We start from the raw sequence: 18073 nt of genomic DNA, 5'->3' as shown, positions 1-18073 counted from the left end.
TGCAGGGGCATGGCTATGGGACTGTTTCTGTCTCCCAGCGCTTTACAATGCCATCACCATTTAAGTCTAAAGCATGAATTTTATTCTTTAAACTGCACATAAAAATTAAGAGTCAACCAAACAAAATGCAGGTAGCTAAAAAGGAAGCAAAGCAAGAAGTCAATCCAGGCTGGCATATATACCTGTAACTTCAAAACTCACCTGAGACGCAAGCTCACAGCAGGGTACCTCCCACCTCCAAATATAGGCATATTTGATCCCACTAACATGTGGATATCTTCAAAGGTCCACAAGATATTACGAACAAAGTCATTTTTAAGTCCCTTCATTAAGAGAAAAAAAAAAATGGTCTATAAATCACTGTTATAAAACATGTCCTCTATGACATTCTGCAGAATTATGAGAAAGCAAGAAGCAAAAGCAGCAAATAAAAGACAGCACATAATGAACTATGCTATGCATTCACATTCACTTAAAAGACTGAGATCACAGATGCCACAAAAGCTACTTCTACAGGGGGCTTAGTTTTTCTCTTGGTTCCAATTCAGACCAAATTTTAAAATATTTGATTAAATTGAGGGTTCAGTGTTTGAGCTCAAATTTCACATATAGCATACCTGACTGTTTTCCCCGTCATTGAACAAAGTAGTCAGGTTTTGTTCTTTGGGGGCTGAGGCCACATGCCCCACTATATATGAGGGTTCAAGAGGCACACTTCCCTGTGAAAAGCACAAGGATAAGGAGTGATTCTGCTGCTGAGGTAAAGTTAGGCCATTAAAAAAAATGAACAACAAAAGCATATAAGGGAAACCTTTACCTCTAACATCTCTAAATATGTATTGAACTACGAAAAGCCTCTAGTCCGTGACTAGAATACTTCTCTTCTATAGCTAGTATCAAAATTTTGTACTTTATATTCTCATTTGGAAAGACATCAGAAAGCTTTTATAGAAACACTTTATTACCCCAGGGTCAGCACCAGATTATCCATCTCCAGAATGTAAAACCTCTATCCTGATGTCTTACTTATAAATTAAAGAAAATGACACTGTACAAATGCACAACAGCTTCTTTATGATAAACAATCTGCCGTATTAGGCAATGGTTCCTCAAGAGGTGAAGAGAGAAGCAGTCCTTTTTCTAAAAGCTTTCAAGTACTGAAATATTTCTGCACTTTAGAATATTACTACACCACAACACATGCAGTTACAGTTTTATGGATAATTAGGTTAGAACCTTCGTAAGGTAACTGACCAAGTCATTTGGCATATCAGTTGCTAATACTGTCTAAGCATAACTACAGCATTATTATATTAACATAGACTGAATACAACAGATCTTTCAACCTCTCAAAAAATTCAATCAATTCCTGTATTATGGTACTCAAAAACCACAGGAATTAACAGTTTCCATAAATAAGCTTAGCCACAGACTGAAAGCCTGGATTAGGGCCTAATACTAGTCGTAGTTTGTTGCGTAATTACTATAAAGGTCTCTCCTTTCTACTTGCATAATCTCATAGCAAGTATTTGTAAGTGTTGCTTAACTATTTTATAAACATTTTCATAGCTCTTCATTTTCCTTTTCTCCTAATAAACTCGGGGCCACAACAGATTCATTTTAATGGCAGATGTAAAAAGAAAGGCCAAAACCTTAGGCCTCCATACGCACCTCCCGAATACCAGATTTTCCTACTTTTAGGTAAGTCATTGATGACTACTCCCAGCCAAATGTTTTGTTTCTCAAAAATGCATAGATAAATATGTATTTAGTATTACAGTGACAAAAAAGTAATTCCTGAAATCTGGAGCTCTGAAACACTGGCATAAGCTAAACCACAAATACTCCCAAGTCCTTCTAATGCCTTTGTTCATTTATTTCAGCAAAGAGTACTGCAGCAGCAGCACCTTTGAAAACCTTTCAGTATACGTGTCTCTACAAAAACTAAGGTGTCATTTAAAACATTATGTACACTAACCTGGTTAGAGGCACCTGGATCTTCAGATAACGAAGAGGGCATTTCAAAAGGAGCTGGCCAGGAGGCCCTTCCTGCTTCATCACTCTCACCTGAAACAGGACCCTCCTGGTGTTGTTTGGAAGTGGAAGGAACAGGCTGAGCAGCTCCATCACCATTAATGCTGACAAAACAACATTAAAATTTTCAGTCAACAATATGCAAACAGAATCCATTTTAGAACTGTTATATTTGATGCACTGTTCTCAAAGAATGACTTTGTTAATACACTAAAAGACTGCTACATTGACAAGCTGCTCAAACTCTTACAATATTACAGCAGGTGTCACAATCTACCTTGCATATTTTAAGTTGTTCTTCCCTCAAACCCAGTTCTCAGAAAGAATATTGAGATATGCAGTTAAGTCATCCTGTTTATTTTATACTTTAATACTTAAAATGCTTCAATTCCTATTAAAAACATTTACCTGCTATTTCCTGATGTCATCCCTCAATTTTCTCTGCATAAGTATAAATCAGTAAAGAAGACAAGACCATAATGGAATTTTAACATTTACTTCAAGACAAGAAACCAGGCAAAATTAAGTGGTACAGAATTCAAGAGTCATGCAGACATAAGGTTACCTGTAATACAAAAATTTAGAAAGTATAGCCTTCTGGTACCAATGTTCTTTACTCTTCTTTTTTCGTTGCCACTTCTGATCAATCAGCCTTTGATAAAACTCTTTCAGCCATGTCCAGTCCCCTGTCTAGGCAATATCATAAATATGAAGTTAAGGTCAAGAAGCACCTACAAAGTAAACCAACTGCCTTGTTAACTTACTCATCCACAACAGCAAAAAAACCCCTGCAAACCCAAAAAACTAGAAAATAACTTCAAAGCTGAAGCCTAGAATTGGTCATTTATTGAAAACGCATCTTCTAGAAAAGTTACACTCTTACTGAAAAGTTGACTTCCTTAGAAAGTCAGATACACAGTAAGAGATTACACAGTAAGAAATACTTATTATTAATAAAATTAATAAAATAGTATAGCAATACTGAAGTAATTACAGGAATGTGGGACATGGAATTTTAATCCTACAATACTACAAATTAGGACATCAGATGCAGTTCGTGGGTAAACCCACGAACTTGAATGCACTTAAAATAGTGCATTCTGCCCATACGACATGCTTAGCAAAAAACCAAATGGTTAACCTGAGATGATCTCATGAAGAGTTCTTGAATATCTAGCTCATCCAACAAAAGTGTCCGCCCAATGCGATGTACTGCCATGCTCACATGTGACTTGCTATAAGGTATCTTCAGAAGTTTTTTAATATTCTTGCAGGAGAAAAGAGAACATGTGTTTCATGTTATTATACTGCGCTGTAAGACAATTCTTAGGAAATTACAAGCAAAAAATACACTAACATTGGAGAGGCATGGGCAGGCAAATAAAACCTTAGAGTGCCAGTGATTTCAACAAGGCCATTCCACAAGAAGTTGCACTTGTTGAGGTCAGAGAACATGAATGACAGTGCTAAAGAGACCAAGTAGTCAGTATAAACCACATACACGGTATAAACATGATCTCTCTTTGGATTGTCACAACCAGGTATCATCAAAAGTGACAAAAAATGCAAGTGGATAGTTTGGATCTTAAAAGCTTTATCTTCACCACAGGAATACCAACACTTTGTCAGACATCCAGAGGAATCTGGACAGAGATCTACGTCTGAATAAAAATCTGTCAAACATATACATTTCCTCTTCTGAAGAGCCTCAAAAAGCTGGCAAAAATCAGAGGAAAGAAGGCGGCTGGAGGGGGGCTCTCTCTTCTAGATAAGAATAGAAAAAAATCATCTTGAGAGTGATAATTTACATCAAAATAACCAATTTCAAACACACAAGACAACTACATTGCAAGACTGCTGTGCTGCATTCACTAAACTGCATATTTTAGCTGATGATTATTTGTAGATATCCATAGGAAATATGATTTTATCTATAAGTTTCTTACTCAGTGATCACAACTCCCTTAAATGACAGAGCAAAAGTTAAGTGACCTGTTTGCATTTCACTAGGGAATCTTTATTTTCCTCAAAGGGCACAAGGATGACAAAAGCCATGACAGCATCTTAAAATAAGGTTTATACAACATCAGAGTTTGAATGACAGGACTTAAAAAGTTATACATACCTCTGAATCAGACACAACATCGACATCATTTCCAACTGAGTCAATGAAGTCATATGCCATGCCAAAGCTATTTAGAAAATATTACAAGTTAGAACAAATGCAGTGTGACAATCAATAGAGATCTCTTTTACTCCAAAGTTTATTAAATCTTTGAAAGCTTTTTCTTCATCAAAAGAAGAATCTAGCTAAACATTACCAGGTGTAACGATCTAAAGTTAACGAACAAAATCATTTTGACATTCTGTAAGTTTTCCAAAGATATCATTGGAAGTGCTCAGATCCAATTTCAAGACGTTCTAAAATGTAATTTAAGTTTTGTTGAAATCAAGAAAATCAGAACTATTTACAGTTTTTTTTAAGACAGCTATGAGAAATTAGAGAAATTGATTTTTAATTGTTTTTAACACTAAAAAGGAGAACAGTTTTTTCAAGAAGTTTATCTTTAAGGCACAAAGCACATTAAATTCTTTCATTTTAGCAGCTGTCACTTCATTTTACCACTTATTTATGTTTTCTAAAACCAGCCCACATGTTTTAACAAACACATCTTTGTATCTTCATCCATCCTTACTAAGGCCTCTTTAAATTACAAGCTATTAAATTATAATATTTCAATGTAGACAGATCATGCTTTCAAATTAAACCAGGTATTACTATAACCCAACCAAATACATGATGCATAAGTGTCTGAAGTTATGCTTTCACTGTTAGCTTTTTAATACTGGCACTAGAGACAGAGATTAAGCTGCCAGCCCGTATTTGACAAACAAATATAATATCTAAAATAAACAGGAAAAATCCATAAAGCCCTGAGAAACAGGTTACCCTGCTCAAAAATGTACACCTCCTGAAACAGATAACGAGGATTTAAACACAGACCCTCCACAAACTGTTAAATTTCACTAACTAGTTGACTTACTGAGTATTTGCTTGCTCACTACAGGATTTAAGCCTCCTATTTAAAAACACACTGAAATCAACTCATCCAAATGTTTAGAAAACATCCATACTGAAAGCTACCACTGCTTTTTGGGTTTGTCCTTTATTTCACCCTCTGTGTTCACTCTTGACTACATAATTTCTTTTGCCATTAGTTAGCCAGGTCCAGTTTCTAAAGATCCAGAAGAGCTATAAATTGGCTCTGTAACTTTCAAGGGGAACCACATCTGTTCCATTTTCACCTGTTATCAAAAGCAGAATGACTGGCTGAACCAGTCTAGTTTGATTTTGGCCAACTGACAACAGCCAACCAGGGAAGAACATGAAGTCAGTTTGACCATCTCAGGCAAGGTGTCAACATACATTTGAAAAAATAATAATCAACAGCATTACCAGCATCATTATTTACAAAGGAGACAAGATTATAGCATACAGGCGAGAACTAAGGATGAAAAAGTAGAGGGAAAATGGTTAAGAAAAAGCAACAGCTAGTTGCTATGGTAAAGTCTGTACTTTATACTTTGAATTACATAGGGTCCAAGTTCACTATTAGAATTATTCTTAAAGGCCTAAAAAAAAAATAGAGCCTGCTGTTATTTACCTTGAAAATGGTTTACTTTTTTTGTTGTTGCCAAGAATGGTTGTACCTGCTGGTCCCAGCTTAGCGCTTTCACGTAACCAATTAGCAGGTGGAAGTTTCAAGTCTGTTTTCTCCTGAAGACGGGCAAACGCTGCTTGCGGTGGGGCAGACGAGTATTTCACCACAGCGCTGCTTTTCACTTCGTTGCCTCCAAGAAACAATACCGAGCCCTAGTTTTCAAAAAGATATTAGTCTTTCACCTATAAAATAACAGCAGTTAAAACTATCAGACTTGCTCTAGGATAAGCTATTTTTAATGGTAAGGGACCAAAGCCCTGTCCTGCTTTCACTCATAACTTTCTCCTGCACATGTTCACAAGTATTTGAGCTCCCCTGACTCAAAACACTTGCGTCAAGCATATGCTCCACTTTATGAGCTATAAGGCTAACGTGCTGCTAAGGTCAGCTCCCCACAGAATGTGAAATTACTCAGAAAAGTCAAAACTAAAATATAATTCACACTAATGCTGCAAAGGTTTGCGAAAGTAAGTGTTCACTAACAAGCCCCAACACTGAAGCTAAACATGTTTCTGCCTTAATAAGTAAGCCTTATGACTGCGTATTTCTTTTCAAATACAGCAAAATACACAGCTGTCACACCTGCATTAAGAGCTTTAATCCAATATACACTAAGGGAAAAACAGATCCACAGGATACTATTTATGTAAATACAATGCGGCACATTGCACTTAAGCATAACAACAGAAATACTGTTTACAATTACAGCTTAATCATAATTAGGACGTTCCCTGCTGCGCTCCAGCCCCGACAGCGGCACTCCCTCCCTCGCCAGGCTGGACGGAGGCCGCACACCTACGAGGCAACTCAAAGCGTTACTGGGGGCTGTGTTTACAGCCCCGCGCCCGCCGCCGCCAAACCGGCAGCTGCCCTCCCGCGCCTCCGCCCGGCCGGCCCCGCTCCGCCGCCCCAGACGAGCGGACAGCGCCGGGGCGGCGGTGCCCCTCAGCCGCGGGAACCCCCCTCCCGCCGCCCGCCGCGGCTGCAGGGCACCGCGGGCAGAGTCACGTCCCCCCCTTCCCTTCACCACCGTTACCTGCTTGGGCTCCTCCGCGTCTCCCCTCAGAGAGGCCGCCGCCCCCAGGCCGCAGAGCTCCTCCATTTCCCGCCCGCCCGGCGGGGCCGGGGCGCTCCCTCAGGCGGAGCCGGCGGGGCCGCTGTCAGCGCCCGCTGCCGGCGGGCGGTGCGTCACACCGGGAACTGCCGCCTCTCGCGAGGCCTCACGGGAAGTCCCAAGAGGCGCTAGGGGCGGGGAAAGCGGGCTCTGGCCAATAGGAGAGCGCGGAAGGTGGGGCTTGCGGGCGGGGCGGGGCCGAGGCGTGAGGAGAGAGGCGGCAGTGGCGGGTGATGGCGGCTGTCTGTGGGGTGGCCGGGTTGCCTCTCGCCCGGCTTGGGTGCTGGCGTGGCTTTCCTGGGCGGCTTCCCGCCTCCCAGGGGCGCTGAGCTGAAGCGGGTGGTTGCGGTGGGGCTGCGCCATCAGCAGCTGGTCCTACCGTGCCGCTCTGCGAGCGAGGTGCTGCGGTCTTCAGGGCGCGTTTCTGTGTGGTGGGGGGCTGCCGAGTCTCTGGAGCCTGCTCGGGGCCAGTGCTCCTGGAGTCCGGCTGGCCCGGGTTGTCCCGACCCTGTCCTGAGAGAGGACTGGTGTTAGGTAGCTTAGGTAAGAGAATGGGCCAGTAGGGCGTATCGGTGGGGTTTGCTGACACGCTGAACAACTGTAACCATCATGAAGCCAGTGAATGCTTCGTGATGGACACCTTAGCGCGTGGGGTCATCAAGAGTTGTAGTGTGCTGGCCTCTGCTTATACACTGAATTTGATAAAGGCTTAGCTGTGATCTCCTAAGCAAGCAGATGGTGCCATGAATAGTGCCCAAAGCATTTTTAATATTTGTTATTTTTCTCTTAGATGATATTCTTTATTCTCTGTGCCACAAGAGACAGTACAGTTTGTGACTGGTCAGGAAGTACAAATGCTGACTGGCTGTCATCATTCCTCCCAGACTATATATATATATATCTATATCTATGTAGCAACTGGGTCAGGGCCTGCCCATCTTTACTGGGGTGCTTTTCTGTCCTGCCACTGATCCTCATGGAGCTTAGATGATCCTGGTCATCTTTGAAATTCTTTCTCTCAAAGTTGATTAAAAATGGTCTGAGGTTTGAAAATTATTATGGGATCTCAGAGACAGAAAATGCAGTTGTGTAAGGCTCGTTTCCTTTGTAAACCAAGCTAAAACATTCTAATTTTGCTTATTTTTACTAATACAAAGCATGTCTTTTAGCAGTAACAGCAATAATACAAGTACAACAGTACACTTTGGTATGAAAATACAAATATAGAATCTATTTAAGATATCATTATTTAAGATAATGTTTTAAAACAGCTTTAGTCAAATTTTTATTATATTGGACCTATGCCTGCTGCCATTGCGGACTGGCACAACTGTTCCTTAATTTAATTATTTATTCCTTATATTCCTTTAGAATCCTTTTATAGTGTTAGGAAAGGACGTTTTTAAGTTTCATCCTCAAACTTTTTCAGCTTTACCCATACCTCTCTGGAAAACAGCAGTAAATACAAAACTGTTGCAGGCCTTCAGAAAAAAAGAGATTCTAGTGGAGTAATACTTTAAAAGCCAAAGTGCTGTTTGTTTGAGGTTTGCAATATGGGCCCCAAGTTTTCGAATCTGCAAATTAGTAGAATGGAATGAAAACAAATTGTAGATTCCTCTGCCTGTCACGCTCTTTATCCTTCTCTAGTTGTTTCTCTCACTGGTTTACTCAGTCTTAAAAATAGCATGAGTTATCTCCACAGCCTTCTGATCTGATCCTGGCACATCAGGCATCGGCACAGTTCATTACAGTCAAGGCCAAGATGACAATGCAATCATGAAAGTGTTTCAAAACATGTTACTCTTACAGCTTGTTTACGATTGTTGGTTTATTTTTTTCCTGAACCAAAATTGCATTATCTGGAACAGCTTATTTTTCATAAGCAAGGTTTACATTAGCCTCTGTAAATCATCATAGAAGTCATTTACCTACTTTTGTACTTAACTTGCAGCATGGCATCATTAATAACAGCAAGTTCCAAATAGTCACTCTTATCTCTATTATCAAAATTTCAAGAGAAACAAAGTAGGTCATTTAGAAGAAAGCCTTGAAAAACTCCATGAGGGCAGCTAGTATTCACAAATATCATTACCTATGTTGCATAGTAAGATGGAAAACTAGATTTTTCCTGCAGGAACTTTGTAATTGCGCTTTGTAAATAGCAATGACTGTCTGAATCATTCATACTTAACTAAGACAAGTACCATATTTTTTCTTGTTCCATTTGCCAGCCCTGGTATCCGATTCCCACATAAGTTAGTCTTGAATATCAGTATACTGGAAAACAGGCCACTTACCACATGAGTATCACGTTCCTTACAGCTCGTCAAGGCCCAGGAAGCAAAGTCTTGGTTTGTGCTTGGTTTAATGAGGATTTCTGCTTTGTCTACAGCTCACCCACAGGCTCATTTCACGATAAGAAGGGGCTTTGTCCCTCAGTTTTTCTTTCTGAAATAACCCTTACATTTTGGTTGGTTCTCCACTTCCCCATCCATAAAAACATGTTACAAACTGTTATACATAAAAAAAGCCTGCTACATCCGTCTTAGGGGCTATACCTGTAATATGAATGAACGGACTAGGGACTTTTCTGGCCAGTGGGCAAGTGGCACAGCGTGGATGGCATCCACGCCCCAGTGTTGTCTGCCACTCAGCAGGGCTGCCGCCCCCAAATTCCTTGAGGGACACAGCCCCCCATGTGCTTCCCTGAACCCCTGCCTGGGCAGTGCTTGCTGGCAGAGCGTGCTGACAGTTAAACAGTACGGATGTTTACAAGTCAGTGCTCAGACTCAAAGGCAAAAATATCCTTAAGGTGCTGTCAGGTTTTTTGTAAACAAATATTAGTTGTGTCTGCAAGTCAGATGTGTGTATGTGTAAAGTGATTTTAAAAAGATCATGAAGTTACATCTTAAAAATTATATACCTATATGTCCTTGTTTTTTTCCTCAAAAATGACCCTCCTTTCTTCAGATATTTCCATTCAAATTGTAAAGTGTCATTGAAGTAATTGTGCAAAACTAATAAATTTTTAAATGGAACTCCATTTCTCTCCCATTTTAAGACAGCATTCAATACTTCTACCAACTTTTTTTTTTCCCTTTTCACTGTCTACGGGTAAGAGCAGTGTTGCTGCTGGATCTTACTGAAACACCAGGATCGCTTAGTGACGCAGTCAGGGAGGGTCTGAAGTCACGGCGGCGGGGGGTTCCCCTCTGTGAGCGGGAGAAGCAGCCGCCGTGGCAACGGGGGGGCCAGCGGCGCGGAGCCGTGCCATGCCATGCCATGCCCAAGGGCAGGTGGTCCCAACCCAGCGAGCAGCATGCCGGTGCCTGGGTGAGCGGTGGGAACCCCCCGCGTCCCCCACGGGGCTTTTTTATCCTTAAACTCTTGAAAAAACGCCGTGCTGAGGGTGACTTTGTGGTTTAGCCAGAAAGGAGGTTTCCCGTTCCTGGTGTTTATGAGGAAGAAGTGCCCTAGGTATTCAGAGGAAGTGTGCTAAAGCAATCTCTGGCAGGATTTTTTTCCTGTTTCCCAGCAGTGCTGGAGGTCTGTTATTTTATATTTAGCTCTAGCTGATTTTCTTCTGGAAAGTGCCAGCAGGCGTTTGCCTCGTTTCTCACCCTCAGAAGTGCCGCGGCCCCCGTTGGAGGCCCTGGGCTGGGACGTCTCGGCATGCCAGGGCACTGCGACACACAGCTGGCACAGACTGTTCTTCAGGCTCTGAGCCCGTGGCCCTGACGTTTTGCTGAGCTCTTCCCCAAAAGTTTTGTGCTTTCAAACCTACGGTCATACAACAGCGGGATCAGTGTGGGGGAAAAAAAGACATTATAGCATAAGTGGTTTTGCTAGATGGACTATCGCTAGATAAACAATTTTTGGAAAATTCCTGGAGAAATAATATTCTTGTCTGTTTTACTGATCTACGTCGTAAAGTCTTTATGGTAGGGGTTGTGTTGCGTGGGGGAGGCTCCTGATTTTTCCAGAGGCCGCTAGGTGCTGCTGCAATCCAAATAATAAAAAATAAATGGGAAAATACAATTTTTCCCACATTTCTGATCAGATTTATTTGGTTTTTTGTTGTTGGCTTTTCTTTTTTTTTAAATGGATCACAATTTTCATTTTTTTCTAGTTTGCTCATGTTGGAGTATGCAAGAGTCAGCTTGAGTCAACTACAAGCTCTGCACTAAAACAGGTCCAGAACTCGGGAGCAGCTCAGTATATTGAGGATAGATTGCCGCTAGCATACAGAGCGCAGGAGCAGGTGAGTTACTGTGGCAATACAGTCAATTTACAGAGCTCCTTTTTGCAAGACATCACTTGCTAAGTTATAAGTAAGAATAGCACTTACGGTCGTTAGCAAAGCAGTCATATCGGACTGGCAGACTTTGTGCCTCAGGGAGTAAAATGATTGCTAGCTTTGCTAAGGAAGAAACAGATTTCACTGTTACTCAGTTATAATTTTGGCTACTCAAAGTCCTGCTGTAGTTACTGCTGATTTCCACCATCAGTTACTTTTCCCTTTTATTAGCTGCTATAGCTCTTTCAGACACGTTTATGTGCCAGAATATATTATGATTGAACTCAGTCTAAAACCTGTGTGTAAAGCCCTATAAGAATGTTTAATTGAAATTTGATGATCTGTTTTAAATTGAATGTCAGAAGTTCTGTATATTCAGGCGAAGGATTATTTTTTTGAGAATTAAAAAGTTAGAAGCTTTCCGTTTGAAACACTTTTCAGGCTTGCTTAAAAATGAGGAGATTTGGGACAATTTTGGAAACAAACAAACTAAATTATTTTAAAATCACAAGTATTTAAAATGTTACAATTTCATAAGCACTTTTTTTTTGTCCTTATTTTATCATCTCACTGAGCTTTGCTTTACCCACCCACTTTGTGCACATAATATTTTCTATTTTCATTTTCTATAAGCATAGCAATTATATTGAGTTCATTTCACAGATTTTGCTATAATGAAGAGCAGATATGGGCTAGGAAGGAATATTTAAAAGGGAAGCTTGGGGCTAGTGAAAAGAAAAGGAGAAGATTATACTGTAACGTGAGTGTACATTATGTTGATATTACATGTACCTCTCTGTGGAGCATCTAGCCTTAGCCCCTGTCTGAAAAGGAGAACCAGGCTAGATGGACCTTTTATCAGCACTAGTGTGACTGTTCACCTGATGTTTTATCCCATGTATTTACCAGCCCTTCACTGTTAAAAAGAATTAGTGGAATTCCTATCTGTCATAAATCAAGAATTAAAATGAGGTCAGTGGGGAGAGTATGAAGAGCATTAAAGGCTAAAATGTGATGTCACAGGAACAATCTGAGGAAGTTTGTTTATGTGACATTTTTTAAAAGTGCTGGCAGAGTGTTGGAAGCTCACTGCATGTGAAGCTGGATGTCTCTAATCTCTTTGAGGAAACTGACTGGCTGTGAGGTTAATTAATTTTCTCAGAAATATAGTACTATTTAAGCTTATATTACCTCTTATTTCTTACTTCACAATATTCCTATAATTATTCAGTAATATATTTTTTTTAAGCATTAGTTAATATGGGGAATCCTTCCAAGAGATGATATTCAATATTTACCATCTTGGTTTTCAATTTTCCTGCAGCATATAAGCACTAGTAATAAACACTATTCCTAAAATGTTAAGATTGATGTGTAATTGCAGTAGGATATTTTAGAAAGTCTTACATTTTACTAACTTAGAAGGTGCTTATTTTTAAACATATATATGAGAATGTATCCATTGAATTTACTTATCCACTGAACTACAGTCTGCTTGAATCTATGAGAAAACAAGTGAACGTGTGGCACTTACCTAAAAAAGGTAGAGAGTCTGTCTAGTATACCAGATACCCTAAGATATGATCGTGCAGCTGACTCCATGCCGGCAAATTTTGTACTTGGTGATTCTTCTTGCTGGATCAGGCCTCCAGTTATATTTATCTTAGAACTGATTCAGATTCATTTACTCTTGAAACATGTTTTTTAAATTGTGTTACATTAAAACTTGCTCTTCTGTTTGGAGGTGAATATCATGGTTGGAACATGAAAAATGTATTCCACAATGTTAAAAGTAAAAATTGCTAGAGCATTTACAGAAAAAACATAAAGTTCCCAACATGAAGCAGGAAAATAATGCTTGGGGAAGAAGAGAGGCAATCTAATAGTCCAGAAGAGTTTTCAGTGTTTCAGTTTTTAGCAATTTTAATAATATTGCAATAATATATAATAAACAAACTTAAAATTAAATACAATAAATTACTTTTAAAATAGTTCTTTTGCAGTTGTCCTTTTTTTGTCTAAAACTCTAGTTTCACTTTAGAGACTGGATGAACATTATGTTAAAGAATGAGATTATAAATTAGATATGCAATTAATACCTCCTCCACTTCCCCTGCAACAAGCAGTATACATGACATGACATTCAGTACATAAATCATAGATTAATTCAGTTTTGAGGTCCCTTTTGTAGTTCATTTTAATTAGCTTTAGGCTTACTAGTGAATCAAACAAGGCAATCCTGACATACATCTAGTATTTTGCTGCTTGCAGACAGAATGTATCATTTCTTATTTGAAAAGTCACACTTTTATATTAATCATGTATATATTCAGCAAGTCAAGGGAACGCAAATCCTCCTGATGATTTTGTAAAAAAAAAAAAAAATTAAATACAGAGGGTCCGCATTACCCCTACAAAATTATGTGCAGTTGAAGATTTAACATATGGATATGACTTCGTGTTAGAACATAGACAGCTGTAATTTCAGCATCTGTCAGAATATAAGAACTAAGACTAGTAGACTCCAAACAAGGTATGTGAAAATTCATATTTTTTGCTATAATTTCTTTTTTTCAGAGAGCAGTGAACAACAATTTCCCATTTTCTTCTCATGACAACAGACACTGTCTACAGAATGTAGGAGAGTATTTTGATTTTGTAAGTACCCAGCACTGAGAAAAATCGAGCAAGTTCATATCTCTCAGTCTGCCAAAGATTAAACACAGTATCTTTTCTCTCCCCTGCAAAAATTACAGACGCTAAAAATTGTGAGAAGAGAAAAATGTAAACAGCAAAGAAAAATGCACTTTTTATTAGTGTAGGGATGGGACTCCTCTGGGGCTGCACAGGTATACAGCAGCACACACGGTCATTGAGAGTGGCAGAATTCAAAGGGAACAAAACCCCCGTGATCTGAGTGTCTGACAGGCATTTTTTAGTCATCCTGTTTTTTATGTCTTAACATGGTTTTGTACCCAGTTATATGTCCTGTTGGTCTGCTACAAGGGATTGGCCTTGTGATGAACTTTTGTAGGGGTCTCGGCCACTCCTAATTCACAGTCCCACATATTTGGTTCAGACTCATCTTTATCATAAGTTTAACCAAAATCCACAGAACACCCACAATATATCTCCAGAATGTATTATTTTCCGATCCACATCTCTTTATAATGTACCTGTTTAAAGGTATGTTGCAGAAGCCCCAACTTTTAATAGAATTTAAATTGGTTTTGGCTTTTCTGTATGTTCAACAGTTTCATGTTTTTCCGCTTTTCTTAGATTGTTGACATCTTTCTAGGCAGCAAAAGAAATAGTGCAGTAGAGGAGGAAGCAGTGAATTGTGATATTGAAAGTAGGTCTGACTTTGGTCTCTCTTAGAACTAGATTTTTTGGTATTCATTATTCACTGAGTAACCTCCATTTCTATGCACTTTGTGCAGTGTCTCATAGTTTTAGAGATACTGATCAACCATAATTCCAAATAAAATTCCTGCAAGCTATGGAGTGTAAAAATCAGGCTCCGTCTCTCCGTGTTTGGACACACAAGGGATAGTCTTGAAGACTGAGATTTCATGGTCTGTCTCAGTTTCTTTATTGCAGTCCAAACATAGAAATATTAACCTATTTCTTGGGTTACTCTGAAGATTAATTTAGCCGAGTATAGCTAAATAGCTTTGAATATATAGTATGCTACAGAAATGCAAAGTGTAAGTGGTTTATTAGTACTAAGAGATGGAAGGTCAACAGATTTTCCGTTATATATGCAACCAGAACCGTTCATACAGGCAAGTCTGACAATATTATTTTTAACTTGCTAAAGATCAGCCATGAGTTCTTGAAATCACTGTGGTAACAGCTTCGTTAACTTCCCAGTGGGGTAGTGACTGTTACAAGATTCATCTGTGAAACTGTGATTGTAAGTCATATGTTTACATGAATTTTTCTTTCGTTTTTTTTCCTAGGGTATGGGCCGGAGGAAGGTGAAACCAGAGAGACGGCAACAGAACTCACGGAACTTCTTCCTATGGGCTCATGAATCAGTTCCTAGCAACGAGGGTGGTTTAACCATTTATCAGACATCGTTTGTGAAACAACAAAATACTGAGAGCTCATTTTGTAGGCGCTATCCAAAACACCACTCAGAAAAATGTTGCACTGACAAACCCGTTCCTGAGAATGAAAAAAACCTGCAGTCAAACAAGTCATCTTAATTATAAAAACACCTTTGTAGCACTGACTTATCATCATCAGAGCTTCTTCTCGAGATCTGAACTACTTGTTGCTCAGATGGACGATGAAATAAACATTTGTGTAAAGTGAATGTGGCAGTACAGTTGAGAGTTCATTGAAATCAACTATCACGTTACGCTCAAGACATACATTAAAAATTTTAATGAAGAGGAGCATTATAAGGAAAAGCATGTTTGCACATATTTTCAGAAATACCTCTATTAGGAGAACAGAGGTAGTGATTGTACTTGTGTTATTTGATACTGGTTGACCCTCATCTTGATACAAAAGCTCCTTCAACTTCAGAATCAGTGGTGTGGCTGTAACTCAAGCAGCTGACAGCATCTGTGTTGACAGAAGTATATAATGGAACTGGGTCCTTGAGGATTTACCACAACAGGGAGCCAAAACTGCATGTTCAGGTAAGAGGGAGACTTTTCTGAAAGGTTTCATGGGTATGAAGGCAGGTTACTAGCCATTAGAGAAACTAGATAATCACTGTGCAGAATAACTGTAATGTTTGGTTATAACACGACAGTTGTAGAAGTAAAGAAAGACAGGATGTTGTGAACAATGCTTGCATGCCTGTGTGTGCCCTCACAAAATGTGAGTGTACGCATGTATGCGTCATTATTGGCAGTAGGGGGGAAAAAAGCTCCAGCTGAAAGCGGAAGGCTGCACAAAGGTTTGAGTTTGAGGTGGACTGGATCTGAAAAGAACTTATGATTTTATAGCTACATGTCCCTAAGAAAGTGAATTCAGAACCAATCCTCCAAGGAGTCTACTCCCACAATACTTACTGGCTGTAGGATATGGAAGGCTTTAGACCTCCAAATGATGTGTTTTCCTCTTCTGGATCATTTATATTAATATCAATAAAATAATAAACCAAACTGTGTGTCTTAAAATATACTAGAAATAAGCTTGTTGCTATGCAAAATAATATTGACTAAAAAAATTTAAGCGTAGGTTTATGGGATAATAATAGGATAATTTCCTTTGTTTACTAGATAAATGGAAAAATAAACCCTCAACCCTTAGAATTCCCTCCATTGTAAGAGATGCCTCGAAAATGAGCTACGTTAAGAAATTATTTCTGCCTCTCAGTGAACAGATATAACTTTTCCTACCAGCAAGCAATGGGTGACCTTTTTGTGTGCCATCAAAATAGATTGTATTAGAATATTTCCCCAAATGTGTAGCAATTTTATTAGCGCGTGCTGAAATAATAAACTCTTTTTTGGTATGAATTTCCCCCTACTAAAGTTCTTGGGGTGCTGCACAATATGTAGAAATGCAAAACATCATTGAACAATGTAAAAACAGATAAAAAGCCAAGTAACATAGTGTTATTAAAAAGAATTATTTTTTCTCAAAGTAAAGACAGCCTGCCTGACAACTCTAGAGTCAGAATTTCCAGAGCTTTAGCCAACAATTTCATCTCCAAACTGATTCAAAACTAAAGTGTGTGCCAATCACATGGTAAATGAAGTACCCCATGCTGTTTGGCATACTCAAGAGGGCAATCTTGGACCTCCATCAGAAGGAAAAAAACACATTCTTGCTACATTAGTAATGTTTATCTGTGGTTTAGCATTACAACTGGATATGGTGAAATAAATTGCTGTAGTTTGTTATGCCTTAAACACCAATAGAAAGATTCCAGATTTCTTTTTTTCCCCGCTGTTTTATTTTTCCCCCTCATATTTTGACTCAAACGTGGATTTTTTTTTTTTAAAGTAACTGTGGATTAATATATGTTCTCAACGATATTGTGATAAAGATTCCAGAGGAGAAACTGGAAAGCTCATGATACCTCTATACAAACTGAAATATACTGTGCTGGGTTGAACAAAACAGGTGATTCCCACATATCTCATGCTCCGGCTGTGTTTCTTGGGTAAATAACATGAGATACAATACACTGAATTTCGAAATGAATGATAAAAGCCCCAGATAAATTCCAGAAAGTCATAGCCTTGCATACTTTGGATAGAAACCATCAGTTTTGTTTAATCTTGTGATAATAATGTCTCTGAGAAGAAGGCCTTGTTGAGTTAAAATATTTTTGCAGTATGGGGTTTTTTTCCTTCTTGGGGGATGGAAGAGAGGGGAGGAGGGCAGGTAGCTCCCATGAAGGTTTCCTAGTCAGTGCAGGAAAGGGGTCCCAGCTGGTAATTAGGATCGAATGGGTGTAGGTAGGCTCAGGAGAATGAGCATACTGTGGGTTAACTCAGCCAGAAACTACTGTGGAGAAGTAGAGGTTATGCTCTAGGTAGTGCTGGTAACGATGGACTTTTTTGTACCTTTTTTTATTGCAAAAAAAAAAAAAAAAAAAAGCCAGGTGAGTTTGTTACAAAATTTCCTTGAGCAGTACTGTCAACAATTTGAACACAGCCAAAACCTCTTTATCGAAACAACAGGTTTCGTGCTATAATCCTTTTGAATAAGCAGCTATCGTTACCCTCTGATTTTACTCCTGAGCCTACATCAATTTAGGGACTGCCCATACAGCTTTCTTAAGAAGTCTCTTTCATGTTAATTTAAGTGTTTTCAATATGTTAGCTAAATTCACGGAACTCAAGGAAAATTGATTAAAAAAATTAAACCAAGTGGATGGGCAGATGGCTGCAAGGTCCTTTGGTTTGGTGAGTTGATACTTACCCGCTGACCCCA

The 18073-nt window shown here is 39.2% G+C and overlaps 2 protein-coding genes across 2 annotated transcripts in view; one reads left to right on the top strand and one right to left on the bottom strand.

Annotated features, from left to right (window-relative positions):
* EDRF1 (erythroid differentiation regulatory factor 1) overlaps nucleotides 1–6964 on the bottom strand; it is a 29557-nt gene extending 22593 nt beyond the window's left edge. Inside the window, exons 1-8 of the mRNA XM_087767971.1 lie at nucleotides 6793–6964; nucleotides 5700–5908; nucleotides 4160–4226; nucleotides 3176–3301; nucleotides 2600–2724; nucleotides 1979–2138; nucleotides 618–719; nucleotides 202–323 (exon numbers count right to left, since the gene is read on the bottom strand). Coding sequence (XP_087624097.1) covers nucleotides 202–323; nucleotides 618–719; nucleotides 1979–2138; nucleotides 2600–2724; nucleotides 3176–3301; nucleotides 4160–4226; nucleotides 5700–5908; nucleotides 6793–6858 — 977 coding nt within the window. The 5' untranslated portion in view covers nucleotides 6859–6964. The remainder of the gene's footprint in view (nucleotides 1–201; nucleotides 324–617; nucleotides 720–1978; nucleotides 2139–2599; nucleotides 2725–3175; nucleotides 3302–4159; nucleotides 4227–5699; nucleotides 5909–6792) is intronic.
* A 3707-nt stretch (nucleotides 6965–10671) lies between these two features.
* On the top strand, nucleotides 10672–15565 carry TEX36 (testis expressed 36). The gene is made up of 4 exons (XM_087767349.1): nucleotides 10672–10811; nucleotides 11000–11131; nucleotides 13745–13825; nucleotides 15130–15565. The coding sequence occupies exons 1-4, from the start codon at nucleotides 10809–10811 to the stop codon at nucleotides 15376–15378; spliced, it is 465 nt and encodes a 154-aa protein (XP_087623475.1). The 5' UTR covers nucleotides 10672–10808; the 3' UTR covers nucleotides 15379–15565.
* The last annotated feature ends 2508 nt before the right edge of the window (nucleotides 15566–18073 follow it).

This window comes from Nipponia nippon, unplaced genomic scaffold, assembly GCF_047370975.1.
Source record: "Nipponia nippon isolate SJK-2023a ecotype South Korea unplaced genomic scaffold, ASM4737097v1 scaffold_3, whole genome shotgun sequence".
Taxonomy (NCBI): Eukaryota; Metazoa; Chordata; class Aves; order Pelecaniformes; family Threskiornithidae; genus Nipponia; species Nipponia nippon.
This window is presented reverse-complemented; position numbering and strand designations above follow the sequence as displayed.

Coding starts and splice junctions, on each gene's coding strand:
- TEX36 (XM_087767349.1), top strand. Junction 11,132..13,744: donor CATACAGAGCGCAGGAGCAG/GTGAGTTACTGT, acceptor TCTTTTTTTCAG/AGAGCAGTGAACAACAATTT. Junction 13,826..15,129: donor TAGGAGAGTATTTTGATTTT/GTAAGTACCCAG, acceptor TTTTTTTCCTAG/GGTATGGGCCGGAGGAAGGT.